This window comes from Lissotriton helveticus, chromosome 5_1, assembly GCF_964261635.1.
Source record: "Lissotriton helveticus chromosome 5_1, aLisHel1.1, whole genome shotgun sequence".
In the NCBI taxonomy this organism is placed as follows: domain Eukaryota; kingdom Metazoa; phylum Chordata; class Amphibia; order Caudata; family Salamandridae; genus Lissotriton; species Lissotriton helveticus.
In genome coordinates, this window is record NC_136065.1 from 226226801 (window position 1) to 226252700 (window position 25900).

A 25900-nucleotide genomic window follows, 5' to 3' on the forward strand; every position below is an offset into this window, starting at 1 on the left:
GACTGTATAAAGCCTATTATCATTACCCCCACCCTAGGTTCTTCGGTGCATGTCGATGACTCCTCTACCTAGAGAGTACTAGGAGACTCACTTAACTGCCCATGCTTGAGTCGGGTTGGTCTTAGGTTTACTAACCACTGACTTCTGCAAATGAAGGGCTTGGTCTTCCTGTTTCCTTGGAATGGAGGGCTGATGCACATACCTTAATTGCTCATACATAAGGCAGCAGGTCCAAAGCACTGTAGGTGGTTTACAGTTTTTGTTGGATGAAGGTGTTGGGCGGATTAGATAAACCACTACAATACAGTGTCACTTGCTAATTGGTCCAGAGTTCTGCATACATGTTCTCAGATGGGGCCCTGTAATCCTGCCTTGCAGACAGTCTTGGAGCCTGTGTACTCGGCTGCCTTTGTGCATTAAGTTAAATAAAACTAACCTTACTTCCGTAGGGTTTAGGCTCACGTGTGTTGCCATCCTAGACCTTCTACATGTTGAGGTTCCCATAACCATTTCAGATGATATTTTTGACTCAGAAATGCAGCGGCTGTTTTGAGGCCTGAACAGCTTTGGAGTCTTGATAAAGCAGGATTTGGATTTTGCTTAAACTGCTCTTTATGGCACATTGGGGAGGACCATTCCAGTGATACCAGGAAATGAGTGTATGGAAGGGAGCCTTGAAAAGGTAGGGACATTCACTAAAACAAAATCAAATGCAGAACCCTCTTGTCTAATTATGAACAAGAAGAAATGCTACATCAGAATTGGAGTTGTCACTCAGTGTATCTTTCTTCTCCTGATTGTTCATTTGTACCTTTCTTTGTCACTTTCCCGACTATGTGCCTTTTCAAGTTGGACTGCATGGCCGCCTTTTACTGATTGTCACTTTTCTCTTTGTCCTCTTATGATTTTCTACAGTTTACCTTATTCCCTTTCTGTGGCCACATGCTCTGGGTCTTTTCCCTATTGCTTTGTAATACTTTCCTATGCCTATTACTTAGCTGTCTTTCTTTTCCAACTATTTCTGTTTCCTGTGTACTATCCCTCATCCCTATTTCACTCTTTTCTTTTCCATTTCTCTCCTTTTACCCCGTTATTTTCTCACCAGTCTCTGCTCTTGCAGTTCTCCTTCCATTTATTGTTGCTTCTCAGTCTTTATTACAGGTTCTCCTCCTTCCTCCTTTGCTCTTTTTCTTGGTATGGTGCAGCAAAGTAAGCAGTGTGCTTTTCTGTCTTTGCCAGAGACTATCACCTCGGCACCCACCCTGCCTCATCTCATCCATGAGCCTCTCCGTTGCACCTGTTCAATGCAGGGTACTGGCTTTTCCTGCCCCAGTGGTGTTGGAGGTCATCCACCCCTGATGAAGGTTGTGACCGGTGACATCCTAGTGGACATCAGTGGACGTAATGTCTCCGAGTATCTCCTGTTCACATCCGATCGCTTCCGCTTGCACAGGTGAGGTGACTGTTGAAAAGGGGTATTCCTCTGGGCTCTCATTTTCTTTCCATCAGGAGTGCACAGGGTCAAAGGAAGCTTCTGCAACCATCCTCAAGCTCTGCTAAACAGACCCTGGTTCTGGGGCATTTTGCTGCCAAGCCCACTGCCAGTACTGGGCATCTCAGTGGCCATTACCTTTGGGTTGGAATTGATACATGAAATACAACAGCAGGTGAGGAATTCAAATTCATCTGTTTGTGTTGCTTACAGATAACACTCAGATCCTGCATATTGTGTGACCTTTAGGGTTAGGAGCGAGTTTGGTGCCCTTTCCCCAGGCTGTAACCAGCACAAAAGCTGGGCACAACCCCAGGTATTGGGTATCTCCCAAGGGATGTTTATCCTGTTATCTCAAACACTAAAAAGGTGATGAACGAATGCATATAATTAGTTTAAATCAATGGCAGTTGCTCTGGGTAGCTTTCCATCCCAAAGTTTTTTGCTTGTTGTACCGCTCTAAACAAAAGCCTGCCTTATGCAAATAAGTACTGACCCTACTCCTCGTGGGAATGGTCCATCAATGGCTCAACGAGCAATCTCATGCGACTTTCGGCCTTATTAGTCCTCGTCAGTGATGTATATCCTATCACACAGTCAGGAAGGATCCCACATCCGGGCATTCTGTTACTCACTCGGTCAAATGTACACTCCCTCACATGTACATTTACTCAAACTCAGTCCCTCTTATTCACTTCACTGTCACTCGGAAACTAACGCATTCTCTCAAACGCCAAAATGAATATAGGTTCCTTACATCTGAAATTATTACTTTGATATATGTACATCAGGAGGACCTTTACCTCAGAATCTTTTCCATCAGGAGTCTCTTTACTTTGCATAATATAAAGTGCTTTTATATTTATTCATGAATGGAATTACTTTAATTGCTGTTTCTTAAAAATTAATTTCTTTTTAAATTAATTTCTACAAGTGCTTAGCACACATCATATACATTTTAATTAATAATGGAATGTAATACTTTAACATGACTGGAGTTAATAAAATTGTATTTATGGTTTTATTTTCTACAATAATTACTCAAGAATTAATATTATATTGATAATGCCATCTTAAATGTATTATTCTATTTAGTTAAATGATTGTAACGTAAGCTATCAATTTAAATGTATTTAAATGAATAGTGAGCATTTTAATTCCAATTCTAAATATGTAACTTATAATTATTAACTAAAATGGTTTTATACTATTACACATATATAACTTCTTTTTTTTTTTATAACTCTTTTTATTATTATTCAAACAAGAAAAAAGGAATAGACATATCCGGTGCCATACATACATACATTGATAATAGGGTGAACAGGTACGATAACAGGATAGACGTGGAGCAACAGAGGAATCCCCGAGAGGTCCGCGCTAATGAGTACGAAATAAGACTTGCAACATTACAATCGATAAACAGTTTAAATGCGGACCCTCAAGACCCTCCCACCCATAAAATCAAAACAGAAGAATCATGGCAACCAGACACTAGAATTTAAAAGGAAAACAACATCAGGATATTTCGCCAATATTACTAGTAAAGGAAAACTAAAAAGAGATTGAAAAAAAGAGGAAACCATATGAGCGATAACAAAAAGAAAACAATAAACCCATCCTCCCACCCTGCACCCCTGCAGATGGCTATCGCCTAACCCCCACTAGGAGTGTGCCTGTCGCCCCAACTAACTAGGTTCTAAAAGTAGAAAAGAGAAGAAGAGGGCATTTCCGTATAAGCTCCCGGTCCCCTTTCCCCCCGCCAGAGACCAGCACCCCCTAAGATGAAAAGTCAATAATATCTGAAATCACAAAAATAAATTAGGGGGAGCCGTGATGCACCGCCCAACCCCCCGTGAGACCAACAGCCACGAATTCTACGTCCATTAAGGCCGTGATACCAACTACTGTCAGTCACTCTCAGCCCTGGCCTTTCCGAACCATTATGTGAATCCCTCCCGGTGGGACCATTATTTCAACAGGAGAGTCAGAGTGAAAAAGGAGTCTGAGCAAAAGCAGTACAAAACAATTCAAAGTCAGCAAGTTCTCAAGAACTTCAGTGGCACAAGAACCCTTCTTCATGGACGGATAGTCCCAATTTAGTTTCCTCCAAGATCGTAGAGTCACTAAAGAGGGAAAGGATGGAACAGAAGTCCAAGAATAATCACCCACAGGGTTCTTCGGGAGGGGTACGCAAATCGATTCTCCCAAAGTCCGCGATGTTGGTAGATATGACGATATGTTCAAAACACTGGGTTCGGGATTTTCCAGGAGACCAACCAAGGGCTGCAGCTCCTCTTGTCGCGCGGGGTCCTCGTTCAGAATCAAAATGGTCGTCATTGAAATCGTACCTTGTGGCAATACCTGAGATGTAACAGGGTCCGGTTCCACGCACTCCATCTCCAATAAGCCCGTCATCCGTTTGTGAATCAGGGCATCCACATGTGAATGAAATGCCCCGATGGCTGCCAATACTGTCTTCAACGACGGCTCACACTCCGTCCGGTCCATTTCTCCACACTCAACGCCGATCATGTTGACTTCCCCTGGGGACCCCGGTTTCTCCGGGGGGAACAGGCAGGAGCGGAGCGGACGGCGTCAGAGGGTGACTGATCGGGTACTGCGGCAACAATGTGAATCTCCCTTCTGCGAGCGAAGACCCCGACTCACCGAACCCCGGCCGGACCACACCGGGTCTGCGGGTCAGGGACCTCCACACCCGGCCACTGTCGTGCCAAGTCACTCCTCCCTCGATGCCGAGCAGGCAAAATGAACGCCGTCGAGATCGGGCAAAGAAAAAACCTTCAATGCGGTAGACCGGACCCCGCTTGGTTCTCGCGGCCGATGTTGTTCAACTACGACACGGCCAGATCAAAACTCGAGGCCCGGCTCTCCTGCTGGATTAGGCCGCAACCTTCAACTCGACGCAGCTCTGTCACCCAGGCAAATTAGGTTTCCGGAATTGCACCATCGGAGTGAGCATCGGTTCATCTACATGGAGGTCGGGCGTTAAATCAGGATCTGGCGGGATACGGAGGTCGGCAGAGCCGGGAGCCTAAGCGGCCATCTTGGTTGCTAGCGTAGCTCCTCCCCATATAGAACTTCTTAAATACATTTTCAAAAACATTCCCTCCAAATTAATAGTCACCTGAATCCTAAAAATCCCATCCCCCAAATCATACCCACTTCTGAACTATAAGATCCTTACCACATTAACACTCCCCATCACTAAATCCTAAATAACCCTTAGCCTCAAGTTACTACCTACCCTTAAACTCTAAAAATCCCTTACCTCACAAAAAAGTGGTTCATCTCTGAACCCTTACAAAATCCTTACAACCCAAATCACTACCTACACCAGAACCCTAAAAACCTTACCCCCCAATTACTACCCTCCATTGAGCTATAAATAGCTCTTGCCCCTCAAGACTAGATCCATCCCTGAACCTTATAAGAAAATGATACCCCACAAATCCCAACCCACCCCTGAACCCCAAAAACAACCTTACCCCCACAAATTATAACCTTCATCCTAAACCCTAGCAAAACACCTTACACCTCAAAACACCACTTACCCGCCACTGAATGCTAAAAAAAAAATCTCTACCCCCTCATAATACTCACAACCCCATAACCATAAAAGCCCCTTATGGTTAAAAAAAAGGTTAACTTCATTTTAAATATAATTTTAGCATTAATTAAACGCAGCTTAATTTCTTATGGCTATTTCAACCATATATACTTTTCTTGTTAATAACTCCAGACACCAGACTGCATCAGGAGAATTTTTTCCAGCATTGGTCCCGTTCGCCAGCTTGTGACATCGTGATGCACCACAAAAACTTAGTCCCCCGGAGTGACACCGGAGAGCGATCGATAGATAGATAGATAAATAGATAGATAGATAGATAGATAGATAGCTAGATAGATAGATAGATAGATAGATAGATGTCCTGTTCTCAAGCTGTTCCTATGAATTATTTTCCTAACTCTTAAAGAAGTAAAGTAAGTCTAAATTGAAGGGAAAAAAACACAAGATGTTGAAGCGGTATTCTTTGAAGTTTTGCCACTCTTGAACAGAGAAGTCGTTGGGATGTCAAGTTGCCTTCCTGTTCCGGTCTCCTACAGAGGAACTCATTTTACAGCTTATCCCAGTGCACCCTTAGTTTCTGGGTCCATAAGCGATGCTGCAACAGCTAGAGGCTTTCAAGGAAGACCTATTTTCAGCACTAATTCTGGCTCCCTCAGGCACTCCTTTGGGCCCAAATGATCTGCAGAAGCCACCAGTCAGATTACCATTGGCAGATCCATCTTCTCTGCGGTCTGTGCCTCCTGACCTGGCTGCGGAGTTCACCCCAACTCTGGGGCTGATATCCAACTAGTTGCCATAAACCACATCAACACCATCAGCGCCAGAGGAGGGCCAAATTGTTTTTGTCTGACTCCGAACTAAATCTGACACAGCCTCTACCGAAGCGGCATCCCCCACAGCTTAGACGCAGAACACAGTCAATATGGTTTAGATGCCAATAGCCGAGATGATGGGGATATACCATCTCATTATTACAGTGACGACAATTGATATATGGACCTTTTAGAGGACAGTGGGCTGGACATCTTCCCATACACTGTGTTGAGTTCCCCTGGCCATTACACTGAAGCATAAGCCTCATCTGCTGTGGTCACCTGGCATGCACCTACAGTTTAAGGTGGGGCAATAGCATTTTCAGTTTTCTGTTCTCCGCGTCAGCCTCACCAGTGCCTCTCCGGAGTTCACAAAAGTGATGGCGGTGGTCACACCAGATCTGCAGAGGTCGGATGTACCAATCTTCCCCTACCTCGGCCCCTGGATGTCGAAGATGGGCTTGCTACAGCCAGTTGTAGACATCCTCCAGATAACGGCAAACCTCACCTCTTGAGGTTCTCAATCAACCTGCCAAAGTCACACATGACTCCTTTGTAAAGGCTCCTGTTCAGGAAAGCTGTTCCGCGAATTCAGGACGTTCGGGCTATGATATTGATATTACTGCTTCGGTCAGAGGTCTCAGACTTCTTGGCCTCCTGCTGGTGACTACACCAGAGGACAAATGCGGGCTTTGCAGTGGGGTTTGAAGTCTGTGGCTGCATCACCACTGAAACCTGTCATACTCCATCCAGGTTTTTCAGGAGACTGCAAAAAACCTGCCATGAGGGCTGATAACTTCACTGCCAGAGGTAATGATGGTGACCGATGCATTACTCCTGGGGAGGGGAGGATACCTGGGAGAGGTGGGGATCAGAGTTGGGCCAAGAGTGTGGTACCCATAACATCTGGGCATGAGCATATGTCCTCTGATCAGGATGCCACTTCAGGAGGACCTTCTGTTGCAGCAGCAGGAAATGGTCCTTCCCCTTGACCTGCTTAATCTACCCGTCAATGCATGGAAATTGAGTGGCAACAGTTGACCACTTTTGATCCCTGCACCGAAGTAGTGTCATCCTAGCAGCCAGGTATCCATCTACAAAATCTGTTTATGCAGGCCTCTGGAATATGTTTTTTGCTTCCTATCATTCGACCCATCAGATCATTGCAAGCAAAGTTGTGGAATGTTTTGCTTCTTTTGTACTGTCATTAGCTCAGCAAAGACTTGCCAAGGGTGCTGTTAAGGGTTATTAGTCTGCCCTGCCTACATTTTGCCGCACCAAATTTCTTGGTCAAATATTCAAATGTGATGTGTTTTCTTAAACATTTAGTTCATATATATCTGCCCAAACCTTGTGCAGTGCCACAGCGGGCTTTAATTTGGTTTTCAAGCTCCTCGTGTTCTCTATTTGAGCCAATGCACAGCTGTGCCTTGTGTCTCCTGACTCTTAAAACAGTCTTTCTCATTGTGTTAACTTCAGTGCATCTCATGAGAAACCTGCAGGCTTTGTCTGGTCATCCTCCATACACCATCATTTTCCCAAACTGCTAGAAATGGGGGTCTCTACTTGGCAGAGGTAGGTACCCGTGTCCAAATAGAGACCCTTGCTTCTAGTCAGGGTAAATAATCACTGCTCACCCCCTTGGTAGCTTGGCACAAGCAGACAGGCTTATCTCAGAGGCAGTGTGTAAAGCATTTGTGAACACATACAGTAATATAGTGAAAACACTACAAATGGACACAACACCAGTAATAAAAATGACTTTCAGATGGTAGAAATAGTTCAGTTCAAAGCAAATCGCAGGTGCAACACTTTTCTCACAAAGTACCTGGGATGCGCCACGCAAACAAACAAAACCGGCCTCAGGGAAGGTGATGCGTCGGTTCCTTACACTCAGGGAAGGTGGTGCGTCGGTTTCTTGCTCCGGGGGTGGCAATGCATAATTTCCTGACTGCTGCACAGGGGAGGGGATGCGTAGGTTCCTTACTGCGTGGGAAGGAGATGCGTCGGTTTCTTACTGCGTCCCCCAACGATGCGACAAACTTGCCGCCTCGATGCGACATGACGATCCGGAACGATCCGTGAACTGTTGCAGCCGCACAGCGGGCCTAGCGATGAAATTGGTGCGATGATCTTGGACTCCGGAGATCGGTGCATTCGATGCAACGTGCAGCGATTTCTCAAGCCGCCGGCAGGCACTGCGATGATTTCTTCTTTGATGCATCGGAGACCGTTGCGGATGCATCTCGCTTCTCGAAGTTGTTACTTTTGGAGCTCCTAGCGGAAAACAGTCTTTATAGGTCCAAAACAACAGCAGGCACCTCTTTGCAGGTCAGAACTCCCAGCAAGGACGTTCAGGGGAGCTGGTGGTGAAGTCTTTGTGCCCCTGAGACTTCAGAACAAGAGGCAAGTTCGATGCAAGCCCTTGGGGGATCTTCTTCAAGCAGGGGACACAGCAAACAGCAAAGTCCTTTTCTTGTCAGCAAGTAGCCACTGCAGGCCAACCCCAGACAGCAAACGGCACAGGGGCCGTATTCCTTCTCCGCTTCCTGGCTGGTCTCCTTGGCAAAGATTTCTGTTGATTCCCAGAAATGATATAAAGTTCTGGGCCCCAATATTTATATCACAAAATCCTTTGTTCTCTGGTGGTGGAGAGTTCCGGTGGAAAACCGGTTCGGTCCTCTCTGATGCAGCTTCCTGGCAGGAGGCGGAGACAGCATTGTCCTTGGCAGACTAGGCTCATTCAGGTGAAAGGAAATCTCCTCCTCCTACTCTAAATGCAGCCCAGGTCTATTCAGCCCAGCCCTGACTCATCGGGCTCTCTGGAGCCACTGCTCCTCCCCAGCCCCTGTCATCCAAAAGCCAGACATGCATTACACAAACCTAGCAGAGGCGCACTGGATGGCTAAGCAAGAAAATACCCATTTTCTAAAAGTGGTATTTTCAAACGCAGAATGTAAAATTCACCTTCTCTAAAAGATGCATTTTAACATTGAGTTCAGGCATACTAAACTTTATTTTCCTACCTTGTTCCCAGGGGTAGTTGTGTTTATAAGATATTATAAGCAAACTCCCCATTCTGTCCTATGGGAACAGGTAGCCTTGCAATAGTGAAAAACGAAATTGGCAGTAATTCACTAAAAGACATGCCACACACACACACCAGGGCATGACCTATCTTTCACAAACAGGGGTACCTTGGGCCTACCTTAGGGGTGACTGACATGTAAGAAAAGGGAAGGTTAGGGCTTTCCAAGTCGATATGGCCATACCAGACTGCACAATGGCAGGCCGGAGTTACATTTACAGGCTGCTTGTGTGAGTGGCACAATGAGTCCTGCAAGCCCACTAGCAGCATTTGATTTACAGGCCTGGGCGCACACGATGCACTGTACTAGGTACTGATTTGTAAATCAAATAGCCAATCATGGAAACAAAGTTGCACTTTGGCACTGAACAGCAGGGTAAAAGTTCCCAAAGCATCTAGACCAGCAAAACGGAGTCCAACACACAGTAAAAACACGGGAGGCAAAGGCAAAAAAGATAGGGGAGACCAACACCAATAGTGCCAGGTATAACACGGACGAACTGGTGTTGAAGACCACAGCCGAATATCTCCCAAAGATTCTGACTCCCTTTCATGTCTCCCAATGCATCAATTGTCTGACATTCTTTTCTGCACCGCACCCCTCGAAAGAGGAGGATTGAGACTCCATGAACTGGATCCTAAAAGAGCCTTAATAGCCCAATTCATAAATAGACTTAAAACTTGTAAAGTTACAAGTGCGGAGTCGCTGCACTCGGGGCGAAATCTCCGTATTGCACTCTGCAAAAACTCTGCACTCGTAAATTTACGAGTCATAAGTAGGGCGGAATCTCAGCATAGGGCTCTGCAGAGACTCTGTACTCGTAAGTTTATGAGCCATAAGTCCCTTAGTGAATCGTGCCCTATGTTTTTACATCTATTGCAAAATAAAACCATTGGATGGACAATCAGTTTTTTGTTGGGTTCTGGATTCTCAGGGACGAAGAAAGGTAAAGTGGTGAAGAAATGGACTTTGTCAAGGTGGATAGTCTTTTGCATAAAGATCTGCTACACATTTCCCAAGAATCAGCCTCTGGAAGGACTGATGGCTCATACCACTAGGGCCAAGGCTGGTACCACTTTGTTGACACGTGCAGTGCCAATTCCTTTAAACCAGTCAGACCACGAATGGGGCTTCAGTGCAAACGTTCACAAAACACTATTGCCTTGATAGCCACATCCAATGGAGGGGCATTTAACCTATTTAGACCTGCAGGACTTTTTGGACTGAGCCCACTCCACAGATCCGCCACTTTGGGAGGTACTGCTTTGATATCTATTCTAAAGTAGTAGAATCTGTGATACAAACATCCATCTGAAGAACAACTTAACTTATCTCAGGTAATTCTCTTTTTCTTGGATACCCTACTTAACTGCTGATTCCTTGCTGCTCTTCCACCTTTGCCTTCCATGGTTCGGTCTTTTCTTGGCATATAAAAATGTTCCAAATTCGAAGTCTGCACACTGGTACCTCCTATTGTTTTTGTGCTCTGCGGCGAAGGGCACGGAGCGAGTTGAGCAAGCAACTGACTGCACACAAGGGTGTGGCTTATATGTGGCTCTGCTCCATCACTCCGGGGCAGAATGAAGTCAATGCGGAGTCACACGGACCCACCCGATGGCGCAGGTGCACTGGTATGAAAATTTCCAGATTCATTCAGGCACCTTGGGGATATTCTAAAGCTGAGGAATCAGATGTTACAGTATCCACAAGAAAGAGTATTTCTGAAGTTAAGTAACTTGTTCATTAGTGGCACTGCTGCTTCATGAAGACCTTGTTGCTAGGTGAAGGACTCAAGGCATGAAAGATGCGAATCTTCGATAGTACCAGTCAGATTGCTGAAGAAGTCTTAGTTTATCAGACTGATACTCTTAAGGGCTCCTCTGTCACCCCAGACAAAGCTAAGAAACGGGTTGTTGTAGTAGTTGCAATACCTGGGCTCATCTGCCAGATCCCCTGAATGTGAGACAGGATAATTTCGTAACTTTGGCTTAGTGGATAAAAGCCAAGGTCCTGTTGAAAAGTCAGTATTTTGTAAAGTTGTGAGATCCACTGTTGACAGATGACTTCCTTACATGGTGGAAACAAGGTTTGGAGGATTTGAATATGAGTTGCCTTTGTTCTGAAAACGAGATCCAATTCAGTTTTTTGGAGGCACAGGGAGCTCAATCTGGCGTTGCGTACTTATTTTGCATGTAAGCAGATTATAGTAATGATGGGCAATGCCACTGTCACGTATTATGTTAACAAGTGTGGGGTTCAGCACAGTGACATTGTGTGTAGAAGAAAATATCTTAGCCTTAGCCTTGGTGCCATCTACTTTCATGTTACATGAAGACAGTGCTCAATTGGATATTCTGTCAGCTACACAGATCTCATCACAAAAGGAGACTTTATCCAGATGTTGTTTTAAAGCCTATTGAGATGTTGACGTGTGCACACATTGAGTCTTTGCAACTCACTTTAATTCTGTGTTTAGTATTTGAAGATGATCCTCTCTCCTTTTATCCTAGTGTAAGGCTCCCTCCATATTTAAGTTGTACAACTTTTCTTTAAAAAGATTCAGAAGGCTTTATACAACCCTTTTGATGCTCAAAGGTGAACGAAATGCATTTGTTATACTAAACTTTGTTTTCTCTCTGAGGAGGGCTAATCGCAACTGCATTTGCTTCAATTTGTTCTTTCATAGAAGACAGAAAAGTTAGGTCTTCATCTGAGCAGGAAGGCATTGGGAAAGCTGAGGACCATTAGGTCTTCTATTTCTTCTGACATAGTGGATTTCCTGTTGGTTGTTTGGTGCAAGTGTACAGGAGAAGGTGGTTGAGATTTTCTACAAGTATATTCAGAAACCTGTTGACCCACTTGGAATTTTTTTTTTGTCTGTGGTGCTGAATGATTTTATGCATGTTTCCTGGGAAGATCTGTCTGCCGGCATCTACCACAAGGAGTTATTTGACTCTACTTTTCATCTGTTAGACGAAGTCTAATGATTCTTCATTCTTTGAGATTTGCATGCTATCTTAGTGTTTGAAGGAATTGGTGAACCGATTTCCACTGGCACCTAATACACAGCTCAGTGGGACCTAAAGTTTTTGTTGAGGCTCAATCGAGACTTTGTGCAGCTGTCATGGGAAGAACTTTTTTATGGCAACTACTCCGTCCTAGAAAGGTGAGTCCCCAGCAACCTTTGTCAGTAGATTTGGCGTACATGTTGTTTCCAATTGGCCAAATGTTCTGAATGGTAAAGTGAGATTTTCGTCTCACAGTGGCAACAAATTTTGATCTGAACCACCAGTGCCTCCATCCAAGACAGAGACTGCACAGATTAGTCTCTCAAACACTATGGGGTCCATTAGGATGTAGGGTGGATGACCACCGCCCGCATGGCGGTGGCGGTCCGCCCTACATCCTTCTCCGCCCGCCACTCATTTCCCCCCGCCATATTATTATGGCGGGGGTACCGTTGCGGACAGGAATACCGTCTGCCCCTTTTTCACCCGGTCGGCAAGTCGACCGGGCGGAAAAGGGTTTAATATGGTGGCGGTGTCTGCTCAACACCGCCATCCATATTAGCATGGGTGCAGAGACATGCCTTTCAAAGGCATGAGGAATTCGTGTATGGGGGCCTGTTGCGGGCCGCCAGGGTATTGGGGGGGGGAGGTGCAAATGGGGGGTACCCATGGTACCCCCCTGCATTGTCATGGACATGGTGGCACCTCGCTGTGCCGGTTACCTTGTGCATGACAATGCACACAGTGCATTCCCAGCATTGTGGCGGGCGGTGCTGTGAGCACCGCCCCTCACAATGCTGGGAATGGAGGATGCCACTTCCGCGGTGGCATCCTAATCACCGGTGCGGGACCGCCGCACCATTGGCGGCCGGTCCCAGCACCACTCGTCCGCCCGCCATCCTAATGGGCCCCTATATTTGGAGGTGTAACAAGCATAGGGTGGATAGAGGACTGATTATTGCCAAACACAGTGCTTCTAAGGGCATGACTATAATAAAACAGACAATGTTACTTTTTGTTATGTTCTACCCGTCCAAAGCGCCACAACCTGGCTTCTTGGTGCTAGGGAAAAAGATCATTAAACCACAACATTCAATTTTGGAAAACAAGTTATCTTTAGCCTGCTTCTGAAGTATAAATGGTCTTCCTGTAATTTTCAATGATAAGGGGAATCCATGCCAAAGGTAATCGGTTGAACACAGAAAAAACTCCCACTCCTTTTGTTATGGAATTTTAGGATGCAAAGTTGACCGTAATCACAGCATGGTAAGAGGCAGTCAACCAGACTTTCACTGAAAACACAATTGTGCATTCTACGCAAGGCAGAGTAGACACTGCTGTATTCTTAAGGATTGTACCTCTGCAGGAAATTTGCAAAGCAAAGCTGTTCCCTCAGAAGGTTGCAGAAGTTTTGTTTGACCAAATGGTCATTCACCATATTTTTCATCTTCATCTTGGTTATCGGAGGTTCCTTCATCCAAAGTTGTATTAACCGATTGTTCAAACATCAAGATTCCTCAGCGGTAATAGTATTATTTAGAAGAAACCGTGACACGTTGCTAGGGTAGTTGGTTGTACTTGATACAGAGTTCCATATTAAGAATCTTTATTGCCCTCCTCACTGTCTTTGGCGGGATGTACGTTGTTACAACGCATGCTTTTAGCACGCATGCTGTAACAACGCGGTTTTTATAACGCATTCTTTTACAACGCATAACAGAAAGGGGTGTTGGATAGTGAATATTTTAATTTACTATTCCAACACCAGTCCCCGTTGACACTAGGGAAGGTGTTGGATAGTAAATTAAAAGTATTCCCTATCCTTGAGCGCCCCCCAGAGTCATGCGTTGTAATAGAATGCCATTTAAAGACCGCGTTGTAATAGCACTGCGTGCTAAAAGTTGCGTTGTAAACGACGTTCCCCTCTTTGGCGAGGGGTAGATACATGCAGGTACGTTGTCTGCTGGTCTGGAGAGCACAGGGAACTAATGCTTTCAGGTGAGGCAATGCAGTATATGCACAAATGTGTCATAAGGTGATGTTGGTGTCATACTGTGCCCTTGAACAGTAGTAGTGGCCCACAGAAGTGACAGCATGTAATGTGTCCAGAGCTTTGGGGAGATACATTTACTACGGAGGGAGCACAGTGTCCATAGAACATGTTTTGTTTCAGAAGGTACATAGTTTGTTCTTCCCTGGGTTTACCTTTGAATCTTGGGGATTTGATTCAGTGTTGAGATCGTTTATATAGGTTATCCACATTCCGTACAATGTTGTTTTTCTACTTTATTTTGTTTTGCACTTTTACACACTACCCAGTAGTTTTTATTATGCCTGTGTGAATTTGATTATTTGGTAGAAACAACACATTTTTCAGTGCAATATATCCATTATGTGTGAGTGACACCCACGCCCCAAATAAATTGGTCACTATTATTACCCATTTTTATGGTAGCATCTTGTCTGCCTATGTTTATCAGAGTGAGATCAATCCAAAGCAAACCAGCGATGAGTGGTTTTTATGTACGTGGGGAAGCAGTAGTTTGGATATTTCATGATGCTATAATGCATCTCCTTTACAGATATGGGGCTCTGACTTTTGGTAATGTCCAGCGATCCATCCCAGCATCGTTTGGAGTGAAGGCTCCTCCTATGGTTCGGAAGATTGCCGTCAGAAGGACTGCTCAGGTAGGGCAGACAGTTTGTACGGTTTTAACAACATTGGGTGGTGGTGGTGTCTTATTCCAGCATCTCCAAAACACTGGCTAAATAAATTGGGGCACTCTAATATTCAGGCCAATCCTGCTTTTATCATATCCCATTGATTCTAAGGTTTACTGGTACTCACAAAATGGCTGCATTGTATACTCCTTCTCCAGGGATTAAGGTGAGAAATGTTTCCACGACATGACCAATAATACTAAGCTGTAATGGCACGCTCTAGCATCTGCCCCATGGGCTCCATTGAGGGGGTATTTCATAACAATTGAATATATAACTTGTCCATAACGGGGAGGGATAAAATGTGATGTATCAAATCACATGAAGCAGTTGTAGATGAGTGATTGGCGTTAAATAGGGTGGTGATGGTCCCAGAGTCGACTAATGTACGGAGTTTACGATGTACTTTTTTGTGCTTGTGATTTGAACCACTCGCTGATAGTGTAATACCTCATTGTTGTTCCTTCCTCTTGATGGGTTATGCACCTTTGGGAGAAAAGGGCCTTTTTGAAGATATGAAGATATATTAATTTTGACACGCATAATGCTGGCAGAAAATTCTGAACTGTTCCGTGTCTTATTGCCAGTGTCTGTGAACACTTTCGGCTGGTTTGTGATTCTTTCCCCTGCAAAACTGAACAAGAAAGATATTTTTTTCCTGAAAAAATATTGACGTTTCCACAAATAATTAACAGCCACATACATCAAAAGAAAAACCGGTCACAACGGGCAGATTCTCAATATCTGCCTCTTTGCGACCGGTATTGTTGCATTTAGGATGCATCATCCCAAATTCAAAAATTGCAATTTAAGTAATCTCTAAATTGCGATTACTTAAATTGCGATTGCGTTTAAGGAATCGCATGTTGAGATTCCTTAAATGCAATGCATTAAATTTAAAAAAAAACTGTGATTTTGCTAATAGGGGGAGCAAATTACCAAGAAGTTAAACTTCATGGTAATTTGCAAAAACTTTGAAAAATGCACTTTTGTGCATTTTTCAAAGTTTCATGTTGCGCATACACATGCCCTTAGGGCATTTGTGTGCGCAACATATGTACACAGATCACTTTCAGGGGTGCAACAGGGTGTCCTTTTGACACCCTGGCACCCTTGAAATTGCATTCTCAATTTTCGATTCTCTAATTGAGATTCGCAAATTGAGAATGTCTTCCCACAGGCCCATAGGAATGAATGGGGAGGTATTCCTTAATTGCGACTCTCAATTTGCGAGTCGCAATTAGGGAATGTTTAGAAATCGCTATTTTTTAAACTATTTCTACATGCATAGGCTTTTGCGATTCCTTAATTGCGATTCCTTGAAAATCACAATTAAGGAATCTCAGAAGCCAACATTGATGCATGTGCCTGCAAATCTGCGGAGCTGGACATGGTACCTAGATTCAGTGGAGGGTGCTCCACCTGACGAGGAAGATTACTCTCAGAAATGAGTTACAGATGTATTGACATAAGCCATGTTTACCCTTAAAATATGCTGTGTCTCCACCTCACTCTTCCATCTTTCCCTCGTTATCTAATAGGTATGTTCTTTTCTTGTACACTGTTAGTCCTAATTGCTGTTTCTGGATTATTTCTCTTGACTGATATTTCACTTTCCTCCTCTTTTCCTTTATACCCTTCTGACTACCTATGCCCTTCTTTTAACGTACTCTTTTCTTTTTTCTTCATTGTGTATGCGTTCATCTTCCCCTCCTCTTTATTCCGCTCTAATTCTTCTCTATGATTCCAGATCTTCTACAACAATAAGGGCTACCACAGTATGCCTACATACCTGAACACCTTGAATAACGCCATCCTGCGTGCTAACCTGCCCAAGAGTCGGGGCAACCCTGCTGCCTATGGTGAGACATTTGCGCACTTTCCGCCTGGTTTTGTGACTGGAAGTTCACTGTTTATAAGGCAGTTTTTGAACATAGTTTACTGGAGGCCACACTACATCGGCATGGCGTTTTATAGATTAATTGATAACTGAATTGGCTTTACGGTCTTTGTATTGGTATAACACAGGCTCCTCCAAGTTGAAGTTCAGCTGGTGTATATACCTCATTAGCGTCAGGCTACAACCACTGCCATTCCACGGCTGGTACCAGACTCATCTCTGCTAACTAATGTCAATGCGAATCGCATCCAGCTCTTGCAATTCTGGAGTGAAACTCAACTAACCTCTCCAAAATTATTGCAAGCTAATCTGCTGGAGCTTCTGCCGTTCCATGACAGGGCACTCAGCCTTCCTTGGCAGTGCACCCTCATGCTTATCTTTAGTCCCCACCCTCAGTTGTTACGCTAGTGATAGCTAGTGATTTATTCACCTCACCTCTCCCTAAATAAATGTGCTGAGGGATCACATTCCTTGAAATAGTCATACCTGCAATATAAACTTACTTCATTCCGGCAAAATAAACTTACTTCAACCCTACATTCTTGGCCACTAACATAATGCTGTTCTGGAAAAGCATGGGGGTAGCGGGTTAGGACATTGGTGTATTGCGAGAGATTCATCTTGTTCACTGTTACAATCTTCTCAATTGGCCAGACAATTACATAGAAATATAGACTGCACCAAAGCCATGAGGCAAAGAACTTGTCCTAGTGGAAACCCTCAAATTTGACTGATTTTAATTGCATTTGATATTCCTTGAGCATCAGTTATTTCCAGTCCAAAGAGATCTTCATGCAGATTTCTCTTTCAGGGATCACTGTCACCAATCACCCAATGAACAAGACCAGCGCCAGCCTGTCTCTCGACTACTTGTATGTATCCAATGCACTTCCTAGGTCTAACACCATAAGCAGTCACAGTATCATTGTTGTTCTGGTGGTTTTTTACTCTGACAGAATCGGATAGAGAGATTGCTAGTGTGTAAATGTGTGAAACAGTTGTATTCATGGATCATATGTTTCTCTGCCTCATTCTATCGTGTATAGAACTGCTGTTGCTTGTATGTAGTTCAAAAATCCATATATTCCATTACACGATCGACAATTAAGCAGCTTAACAGGCCCAGGATATTCCTGGCCTGGCTGGCAAAAAGATGCCGGGTCACTTTAGGTACACTGAAATTGGACTGGGTGGAGGGTGGTCTAGCTCTACACAGCCTAGAGCTTTATTACATAGCACCTTCGCTTACACACGTGCCGCACCAAGAATATGGGACTCTCTCCCACCCGTCATTAGAAGAATCCCTTCTCTGGCATGCTTCAAGAAGGAATCCAAAACCTTCCTTATGGGACAAATTCCTCGTTTAACTTCTGCCATCAACCACCACTGAGACCCTGTTTAACTTCCGGCTTTGTCCTCCCCCTGACTACCTAGTCTTCCTCCCCCCCAAGATACCTGGGGCCCGTCTTGTGTTATTGTAAATATACATTGTACATACGTGTCCTTCTATCCGTTATATTTCCAGCACTGTATGTATACTATGTGATGCTAAGCCTTTTGTATAACTCTATGACTCCTGTAAAGCGCTCTGATACCCTAATGGGTTAAGTTTGTGCTCTATAAAACACTAAATAAATAAACACAATGCCAAATAATGTTCAGAGGATGATAGCTGGGAGAGGATGCTCCTAAACAGATCCCTAACAGATGTTTCTCTGGTAGTATTACTCATAAGAGGCGGATATATTCCTCCTAATTGTTCTTATAATGTGCAGTCAGACAGTAAAGGCTTGGAAGGCTCAGATAGAGTCCTCCGATTGCCCTTATCCTCAAAGGCCCTGGAATCTGGATCTGTACCCCAATTTAAGCCTATAATTCATGATATGTCTACAGTCTGTGTCTCACCCTAGGGGATTTATATCCTAAAGAGATCTTTGTTTCCTTTCCTGGGGCACACCCTAAGGGATTATTATCCAAAAGAGACCTATGTTTCCTTTTCTGGGGTACACCCTAAGGGATTAATATCCTAAAGATACCCTTGTTTCCTTTTCTGGGACACAGGTGGCATTGGGGGTTAGGCTGCGGAAGTTCCTTCTATATGCTAAGCTAACAGTGACCACTAGGGAGATTTGAACAGAGTTCATGAAAACATCCAGTCCCTCATGCACGCTTGAGACATTAGAACTGGGATTTGGGCATAGGATGACATCACAACCATAGAGTGTCCTGAAAGCCGACAGGAAAGCAACACCTTTGATAGCTAGGCGGAAGACTTCCAGGAACTACTTATGGATGGGGAATGGAAAATGGCTTGTGATCTGTTGGGTGGCATTTCAAGTAATGCAAGGTTTACCTTTCTGCACTTCAACATTCTACTTTGCATGCACTTCGCCCCATTAAAACTTACGAAACTTTATCCCAAGAGACCCAAGATATCCTCTTCCTGCCCCAAGATGTGAGGTATCAGAAGCCTTGTTTATACACATGGCCTGGTTCTGTGGAATAAGAGTGAGTGATTAGGAGAGAGTGATAAAGAGGCCGCGCACAACAAGAGGCATTGAGTTGGAGGTATCAGGCAAGCAATGCTTACTGGGCATTGTCCCTATACCCAAGAAAGGTAAGACCCTACATATATTTCCAGTCTTGGGAACAGGGTTGGAAAAATGCTAGCTAGCTATTCACTGGAGCCGCTAATATGGCCTTATCAAAGAAGCATGGGAAAAAATGTGATCGAAAGTACTTTCCCAGAGAAGTCCACTTGAGAGCGGCTAGATTGAATGATAAGGCAGCGAAGAGTTTGGATATGATGCATTGACTGAAAGATCCTCCACACACTAGACCACTATAGAGAGTCAACATAAAGCCCAGTATAGAGAAAATGGCCTGCTTAAGGAATTAACCTTCATACTAGTAATAGGGAGATGAAGCGTGGAAAGTTTACATATATTTCATATATATATATCATATATATATATGTATATAAAATGTCCATGCTTCATCTCGCTATTACTAGTGTGAAGGTTAATTCCTTAAGCAGGCCTTTTTCTCTATACTGGGCTGTATGTTAACTCGCAGAGTCTGTAGTGGTCTAGTGTGTGGAGGATCATATATATATATATACACACACACACACACATATATATATATATATATATATATATGTTTATATATGTTTATATAATGTGATAAAATATACTACAATACAATTATTGTTCTTTGTAACATGGTTTATTAATTGTAAGTTTTATAAATGATGTGACCACAGTGTGGTTTTATGTTTACTTGACAGATTGTTCCACAAATAATGTACACAGTTGAAAAATTATCAATAAAAATTTAAAAATACATTCTTTTAGATCGCCCCTCGCTGTATACTTAATGTAAAGTTTACTCCACTGCATAAACTGGAATGTTCGGCTAGTATAAATATTGCAGTATGATTGTTGGTAAAGAAATAAGAGGAGATTTTCTAGAGATAAGTTGGATGTGACCAAAGAGTTACCCAGAAACCGTGGAGAGGAGTAGGTGCTGGCTTGCTCCTCTTTTAATCTTAAAATGCTTACACTCCAAGCAAATGGAACTGGAACAGAGTTCTAGTGTGAAAAACTACAATGTTGAGATTGTCGCCAAATCCTTCTGCTTCGGCTGGCAGATGGTTGGGAGGCTACAGTAGACTGACCTTTGGTGTCTGTCTACTTCTTAGCTCCGTGCTTTATTCTTTTAGTGCTGATTAAGGTCTGTGCTTCTTGTTTTATCTGAATTACATCCTTGTTTAGTTACATACTGCCGTGATGTAGAGAGAATACATGTAATTGTGTGGTCAGCCTTTTATTATCAATAAAATGAGCAACATAGAGTTGAAGTGAGCATGCACTTTACAAATCCGATATTTTGTTATTAGTGAGGCACTGGGGGTCCCTTTAAGCTCTTTGTCTCTCTGGTGGGACGGTGGCTTGAGAAATAAATTAAATTCCATGGTCATTCCATACTCTGCCTTTCGGTGGGATTATTTTAAGACTGGAGAATGGAGGGGAGTCTAGGGTAACTCTGGGCGTAGTTTGCGTAGTAGTGCAACGCGTAGCGCACTACGCATGCTACGTGAACTGCGTAGTGCGGTAGGGAAATGCTGTTCGCACTGATTGCACAGTGCCGGATGCTTGTCTGCACTGTGCAATCATTGAAAATGGCATCTTGCACAGTGCAAGCAGTTGTTTTCTGCCGCTCGAGTAGATTTGTACTCGAGCAGCAACTTTCTCAACGCGGACTGGTAGTTTCTCATCACGAGCGGTCGCGAGCATACGTGACCACTGGCAATGAGAAACCTGACCTCCCCGCGTTGAGAATCTCGCTGGGAGGTTTATTTTCCACACTCGGCAACTTGATATTGCTGATCGCGAACGAGGAAAAAGTCTCGCCGGGATGTTGATTTTGTTCGCTCTTGGTTGCCAACTTGGCGTTGAGGACCGCGAGCAAGCAAAAAATGCCCACTACACGTTTTTGCACTGTGCTACATGCAATTCGCGTAGCGTGTAGTAGCGCAAACTACGCACACTCCGCAAGCGTAGCGTAGTACTATGCCCAGGGTTAGTCTAGGGGCCACATAAACCTTACTTCCTGTTGTCATGCATGCTCCATTCAGCCTTTGATGCTCATTGTTGTGCTTTCTCCATCAGTGGTTAACCCTTGCACTAACCTGGCGGTGGATGAGTAAGGGGCATTCAGCTTCCATGCCTGTGCAGTGGAAGTAAATTCTATGAAGGCAGGGAAGTAAATCCCATGAATGCACAGTATGATTCCTTGTCATCATCATCTTTCCTTCAGGTTGCAAGGCACAGATGTGGTGATCGCCATCTTCATCATCGTAGCGATGTCCTTTGTGCCAGCGAGCTTTGTGGTATTTCTGGTTGCAGAGAAGTCTACAAAGGCCAAGCATCTGCAGTTCGTCAGCGGGTGTAACCCAGTCATCTATTGGTTGGCCAATTATATTTGGGATATGGTGAGTGCAAATACGTCCCTAATCAAATGTTCACTTCATAGGACTATCTGACAACAGACTTTAAGCCCTGCTTATACATTACATGGGTAAAGACAGTTTGCGGAATGGGGCTGATGTTCAGGAGTCTTGTAGATTGTGAGTGGCATGAGATCCCAAGTTCCTTCTTGACCAAATACCACACAGAAATAGCTCCAGGAGTAACTTCAGGCGAGGTATGTCTTCTAAATGTTTTTGTCTTACCACTGTACATCTAATCCATCATCTATTTTGGTTGTAGCTTTGAGAGCGCATGCCTGCATACATTCTGAGATGCGGGGGAGGGGTAACCGTACTGGACAAAAGAAAGCAAATGTTACAATTTCTACTGTTTTAATCATGTGCCCAATTGCTAAGCAACTCTGTGGCCAATAAATATGCTTAGTATTATGTATAACATTCAAATGGAGCTACTTTTTCAACATTTGAATTTCTGTATAGAGCATTGTGTAATTGCATCAGTAGAATTTGATTCCTGCTTATGTTTACTGTCCACAATGTGGTATGGTGAGGGCTAGTGACCATACCATTAACATGCTTTGAAATTCCTAGGGCAACTTCAACATATTTTCAAACAAAACATTAACATGGGCTGTGCTCGCAGGTCAGTATAGAACGTAGTGGTCCCAGCACTATTACAACCACACAGTGTGAAAGAAAGACAATGCAGTGATACTCCCACCCTCCTGTCATGTGTAAAAGCAATCACATATCCCGGCCGCGCAGCGGACGGGCGCAGCGGGCGCGACGATGGCGCGCCGAAGGCGCGCCTAAGGCAAGCCCGTCTGCGCCCGTCCGCGCCTGTCCCGGGCCTAGGGCCAGTCCCCCTGCCCTGGGCGTGAGAGAGACCGGCATCAGTTGGACCAGAGATCAGCTGATACTAGTAGGAGCGGGCTCATGTTCTTTATCTGACCGCTGCTCCCCTATGGATTTAGATGGCCGTTCTTTTCAATGCTCCCATTGCCCCTTATCGATTCCCCCTTGGCACGAACGTGCCCTTCCTCTTCCCACCGCTGTGTCTTCTTGCCCGTTAAAACTAGCATTGATTAATTGTCGCTCCCTCCCCCGGCATGCCAATGAAATCTGGTCGACCCTCACTACTTACTGTTGGGATATATTATTCCTTACGGAATCATGGACCAAAGATACCTCAAACCCAGACATTTTTCTAGCCACCCCCCCAGACTATCGCTATTTAGGCGCCAACCGGGAGGGAAAGACAGGAGGTGGACTTGCCATCCTGTTTAAAACCCACCTGAATATTATCATTAAGAAAATCACCAATATTGGTCTGATTGAAGCCATTTATTTCTCTGTTGCGGATTCTGCCGCAGTTTACCTTACCGGTATTTTAGTTTACAACCCCCCTAAAGCCTCTCCCTCAGCCCTGTCACAACTGGTACATGTCATTACGGACCTTTCCCTTAAGCACCCTCACTTTATAGTTCTGGGTGACTTTAACCTCCACGTTGATGACCCCACCTGTACCCAAGCCATCCGTCTTCTCGACTCTCTCCAGAGCCTGAGCCTGACGCAACTCATCCATGGTCCAACGCATGTAGCCGGCCACACGCTAGACCTTATTTTCTCCAACCTCCCTGGGACTAGTACGCACCCTTCTCTCCCCCTTACATGGTCCGATCACTTTTTGCTTGCGTTTGACATTCCCATCCCTCAGGCTCCCATCCCGGTGGAACCAGGGCTAGGCCACAGAAGAAAATGGCATAAGGTCACCTGTACTTCCCTAGAGCCAATATTCAGTTGCCCTCTTGAGTCAAGCTTAGGAAATATTGATACCTGTGTTACTAAGTTTAACACCACTCTATTGGCGGCGATCGATGAAATTGCCCCTTGTATAGCGATGTCATCTGCTAGATCTCGCCCTTCTGCTCCCTGGTTTTCAGATGCCTTACGTAAAGAAAAAAGCCATTGTAAAAAACTCGAACGTAAATGGAGACTTACGTACGACCTTGAGGCAAAAACTATCTATAGAATGGCCCTTAGGAAATTCACCAAATCAAGAAAATTAGCCATGAAAGAGTTTTTCACCTCACAAATTAAAGACGCAGACAATTCGGCAAAAACACTGTTTAAAATTGTCAAGGACTTTGTCAAACCCCCCGCTCTGACACCCATTAATCTTGCTAGTCAGTCTCTCTGTAATGGACTATCAGACTTCTTTCAAGAAAAAATTGATAAAATTGCTGCCTCCTTCCCTCCAGCTGGTGCTCTGGACCTCTCCCTTATCCCGGTTTCAACTAACCAGGACACTGCTCCTACTTTAGCTGTTTTTAAGGACCTCACCCCTAATCTTGCACGTAAACTATTATTACAGTGCAAATCAGGTTCCCCTTTGGACCCGGTCCCCCCTAAAATCATGAGTGAGTTGGCCACTTTACTGCTAGAGCCTCTTATTTCCATTTGGAACGCCTCTTTACAACTAGGCCAGTTCCCTTTAGCCTGGAAGGAAGCTCTGCTTGTACCCATCTTGAAGAAAGCTGATGCCGACCCTACACAATTTAGTAATTATCGGCCTATCTCTCTACTTCCCAAACCTGCTAAGGTTTTGGAAAAGGCAGTCCAACTTCAACTAGCGGAATACCTGGAGACCAACTCTCTTCTCCACGATTCCCAGTCCGGTTTCCGTGCTGGTTTCAGCACTGAGACCGCACTGCTTGAAGTGTCAGAGACGGTGCGAGAGTGTGTGGACAAGGGCGAGGAGGCCATGCTGGTCCTCCTCGACCTGTCCGCCGCTTTCGATACGGTGTCCCATAAAATCCTCCTTGACCGTATGAAGCAGATTGGAGTGAGCGGCGTTGCCTTATCATGGCTGGGTTCCTTCCTCCAAGGGCGATCTCAGAGGGTTCTTCTCAGACCTTTTGAATCAGAATGCAAACCTCTGGTTCGCGGAGTCCCACAGGGCTCAGCGTTAAGCCCTCTGTTCTTCAATGTGTACCTTGCCCCGTTGGCCAAGGTAGTAGAGGCTTGCGGAGTCAGAGTGATCTCGTATGCTGATGATACTCAGCTTATATTCTCTTTCAGCGATCACTCTGACTCCAGCCTCTCCAGTTTTCGCCACTGTCTTGGCGAAATCTGCTCCTGGATGTCCACTAACCATCTGCAACTAAACACCGATAAAACGGAGGTTCTGTTTTTTAATCAAAAAATGACCACTCCACCTTCTTTATGGTGGCCTACGATTCTCAACCCTCCGCCGACCCCGGTTCACTCTGCCCGTAACCTGGGGTTCATATTCGATGATACACTATCCTGCAGCCCCCAAATCAATAAGGTCACGTCGATTTTCTATGGTAAATTAAAAATGATGAGGAAAATTTTCCCTTTTTTACCTATGGATGCACGTAGAACTGTCACCCAGGCCTTAATTACTTCCCACCTGGATTATGCGAACAGTCTATATGTAGGGGCTCCTCTGTACCAAATTGAACGTCTCCAGGTGGTGCAGAACGCGGCCGCAAGATTGATTGGTAACATTCCCTACAGACATTCGATCTCAGCGTTTCGCAAAGAGCTTCATTGGTTGCCTATAGCTAACCGAATTAAGTTCAAAACGCTCATTCTCGCCTTTCGAGCGTTGAATGGAACTGGCCCAGACTACCTAAGAAAAAGACTGAGGTTGTCCTACTCGGTCAGAGATCTCCGCTCTAACAATCTGCGCCTCATGTGTGTGCCTAGATTCCGTCGCACAAGAATGGGTGGCAGAGCTTTTGCCGTCCTTGCAGCCAAATACTGGAACAATCTTCCTATTGATCTTAGATTTGCCCCATCTGAAGTGATTTTCCGCAGACGCCTGAAGACTTGGCTTTTTGTATCTGTGTAGTTTACTTCCTCTCTTTTCTGCCAATCAGTTTTTAGCGCCGGGACACCCCCATTGGGGGTAGCCGTGCGCTTTACAAAATCCATAAATAAATAAATAAATAATAAACAATGAATCAAAAAAGGGAATTCAATAGTGCTCAAGTGTTATTTAATCACACCAAACACATGATGCAGAATTTTCGATGAAATATTATACAGAAAACATTAAAAACCATAATTGGTGTGCCCGAGTGCTCGCAGGTCAGCATAGTGGCATGCCTATGCATAGTGCTTGTACCCAGCCTAACCTCATCCATTGCTCTGCACCGGCCTTGGGTGCTGTACCTAGCACAGTGTGGCCAAGAATCTGACGTGTGCTGCAAATTCATAATAACCAATGGGCACCTTAGTCTTCTACTGGCACCGGCTTGGTTC

The 25900-nt window shown here is 44.5% G+C and overlaps 1 protein-coding gene across 1 annotated transcript in view; it reads left to right on the top strand.

The window, feature by feature from the left end:
- The window catches only part of ABCA2 (ATP binding cassette subfamily A member 2), a 693258-nt gene that overhangs the window by 529773 nt on the left and 137585 nt on the right, over positions 1 to 25900 (top strand). The window contains exons 31-35 of the mRNA XM_078642051.1: positions 1240 to 1453; positions 14576 to 14681; positions 16465 to 16576; positions 17426 to 17486; positions 21436 to 21610. Coding sequence (XP_078498177.1) covers positions 1240 to 1453; positions 14576 to 14681; positions 16465 to 16576; positions 17426 to 17486; positions 21436 to 21610 — 668 coding nt within the window. The remainder of the gene's footprint in view (positions 1 to 1239; positions 1454 to 14575; positions 14682 to 16464; positions 16577 to 17425; positions 17487 to 21435; positions 21611 to 25900) is intronic.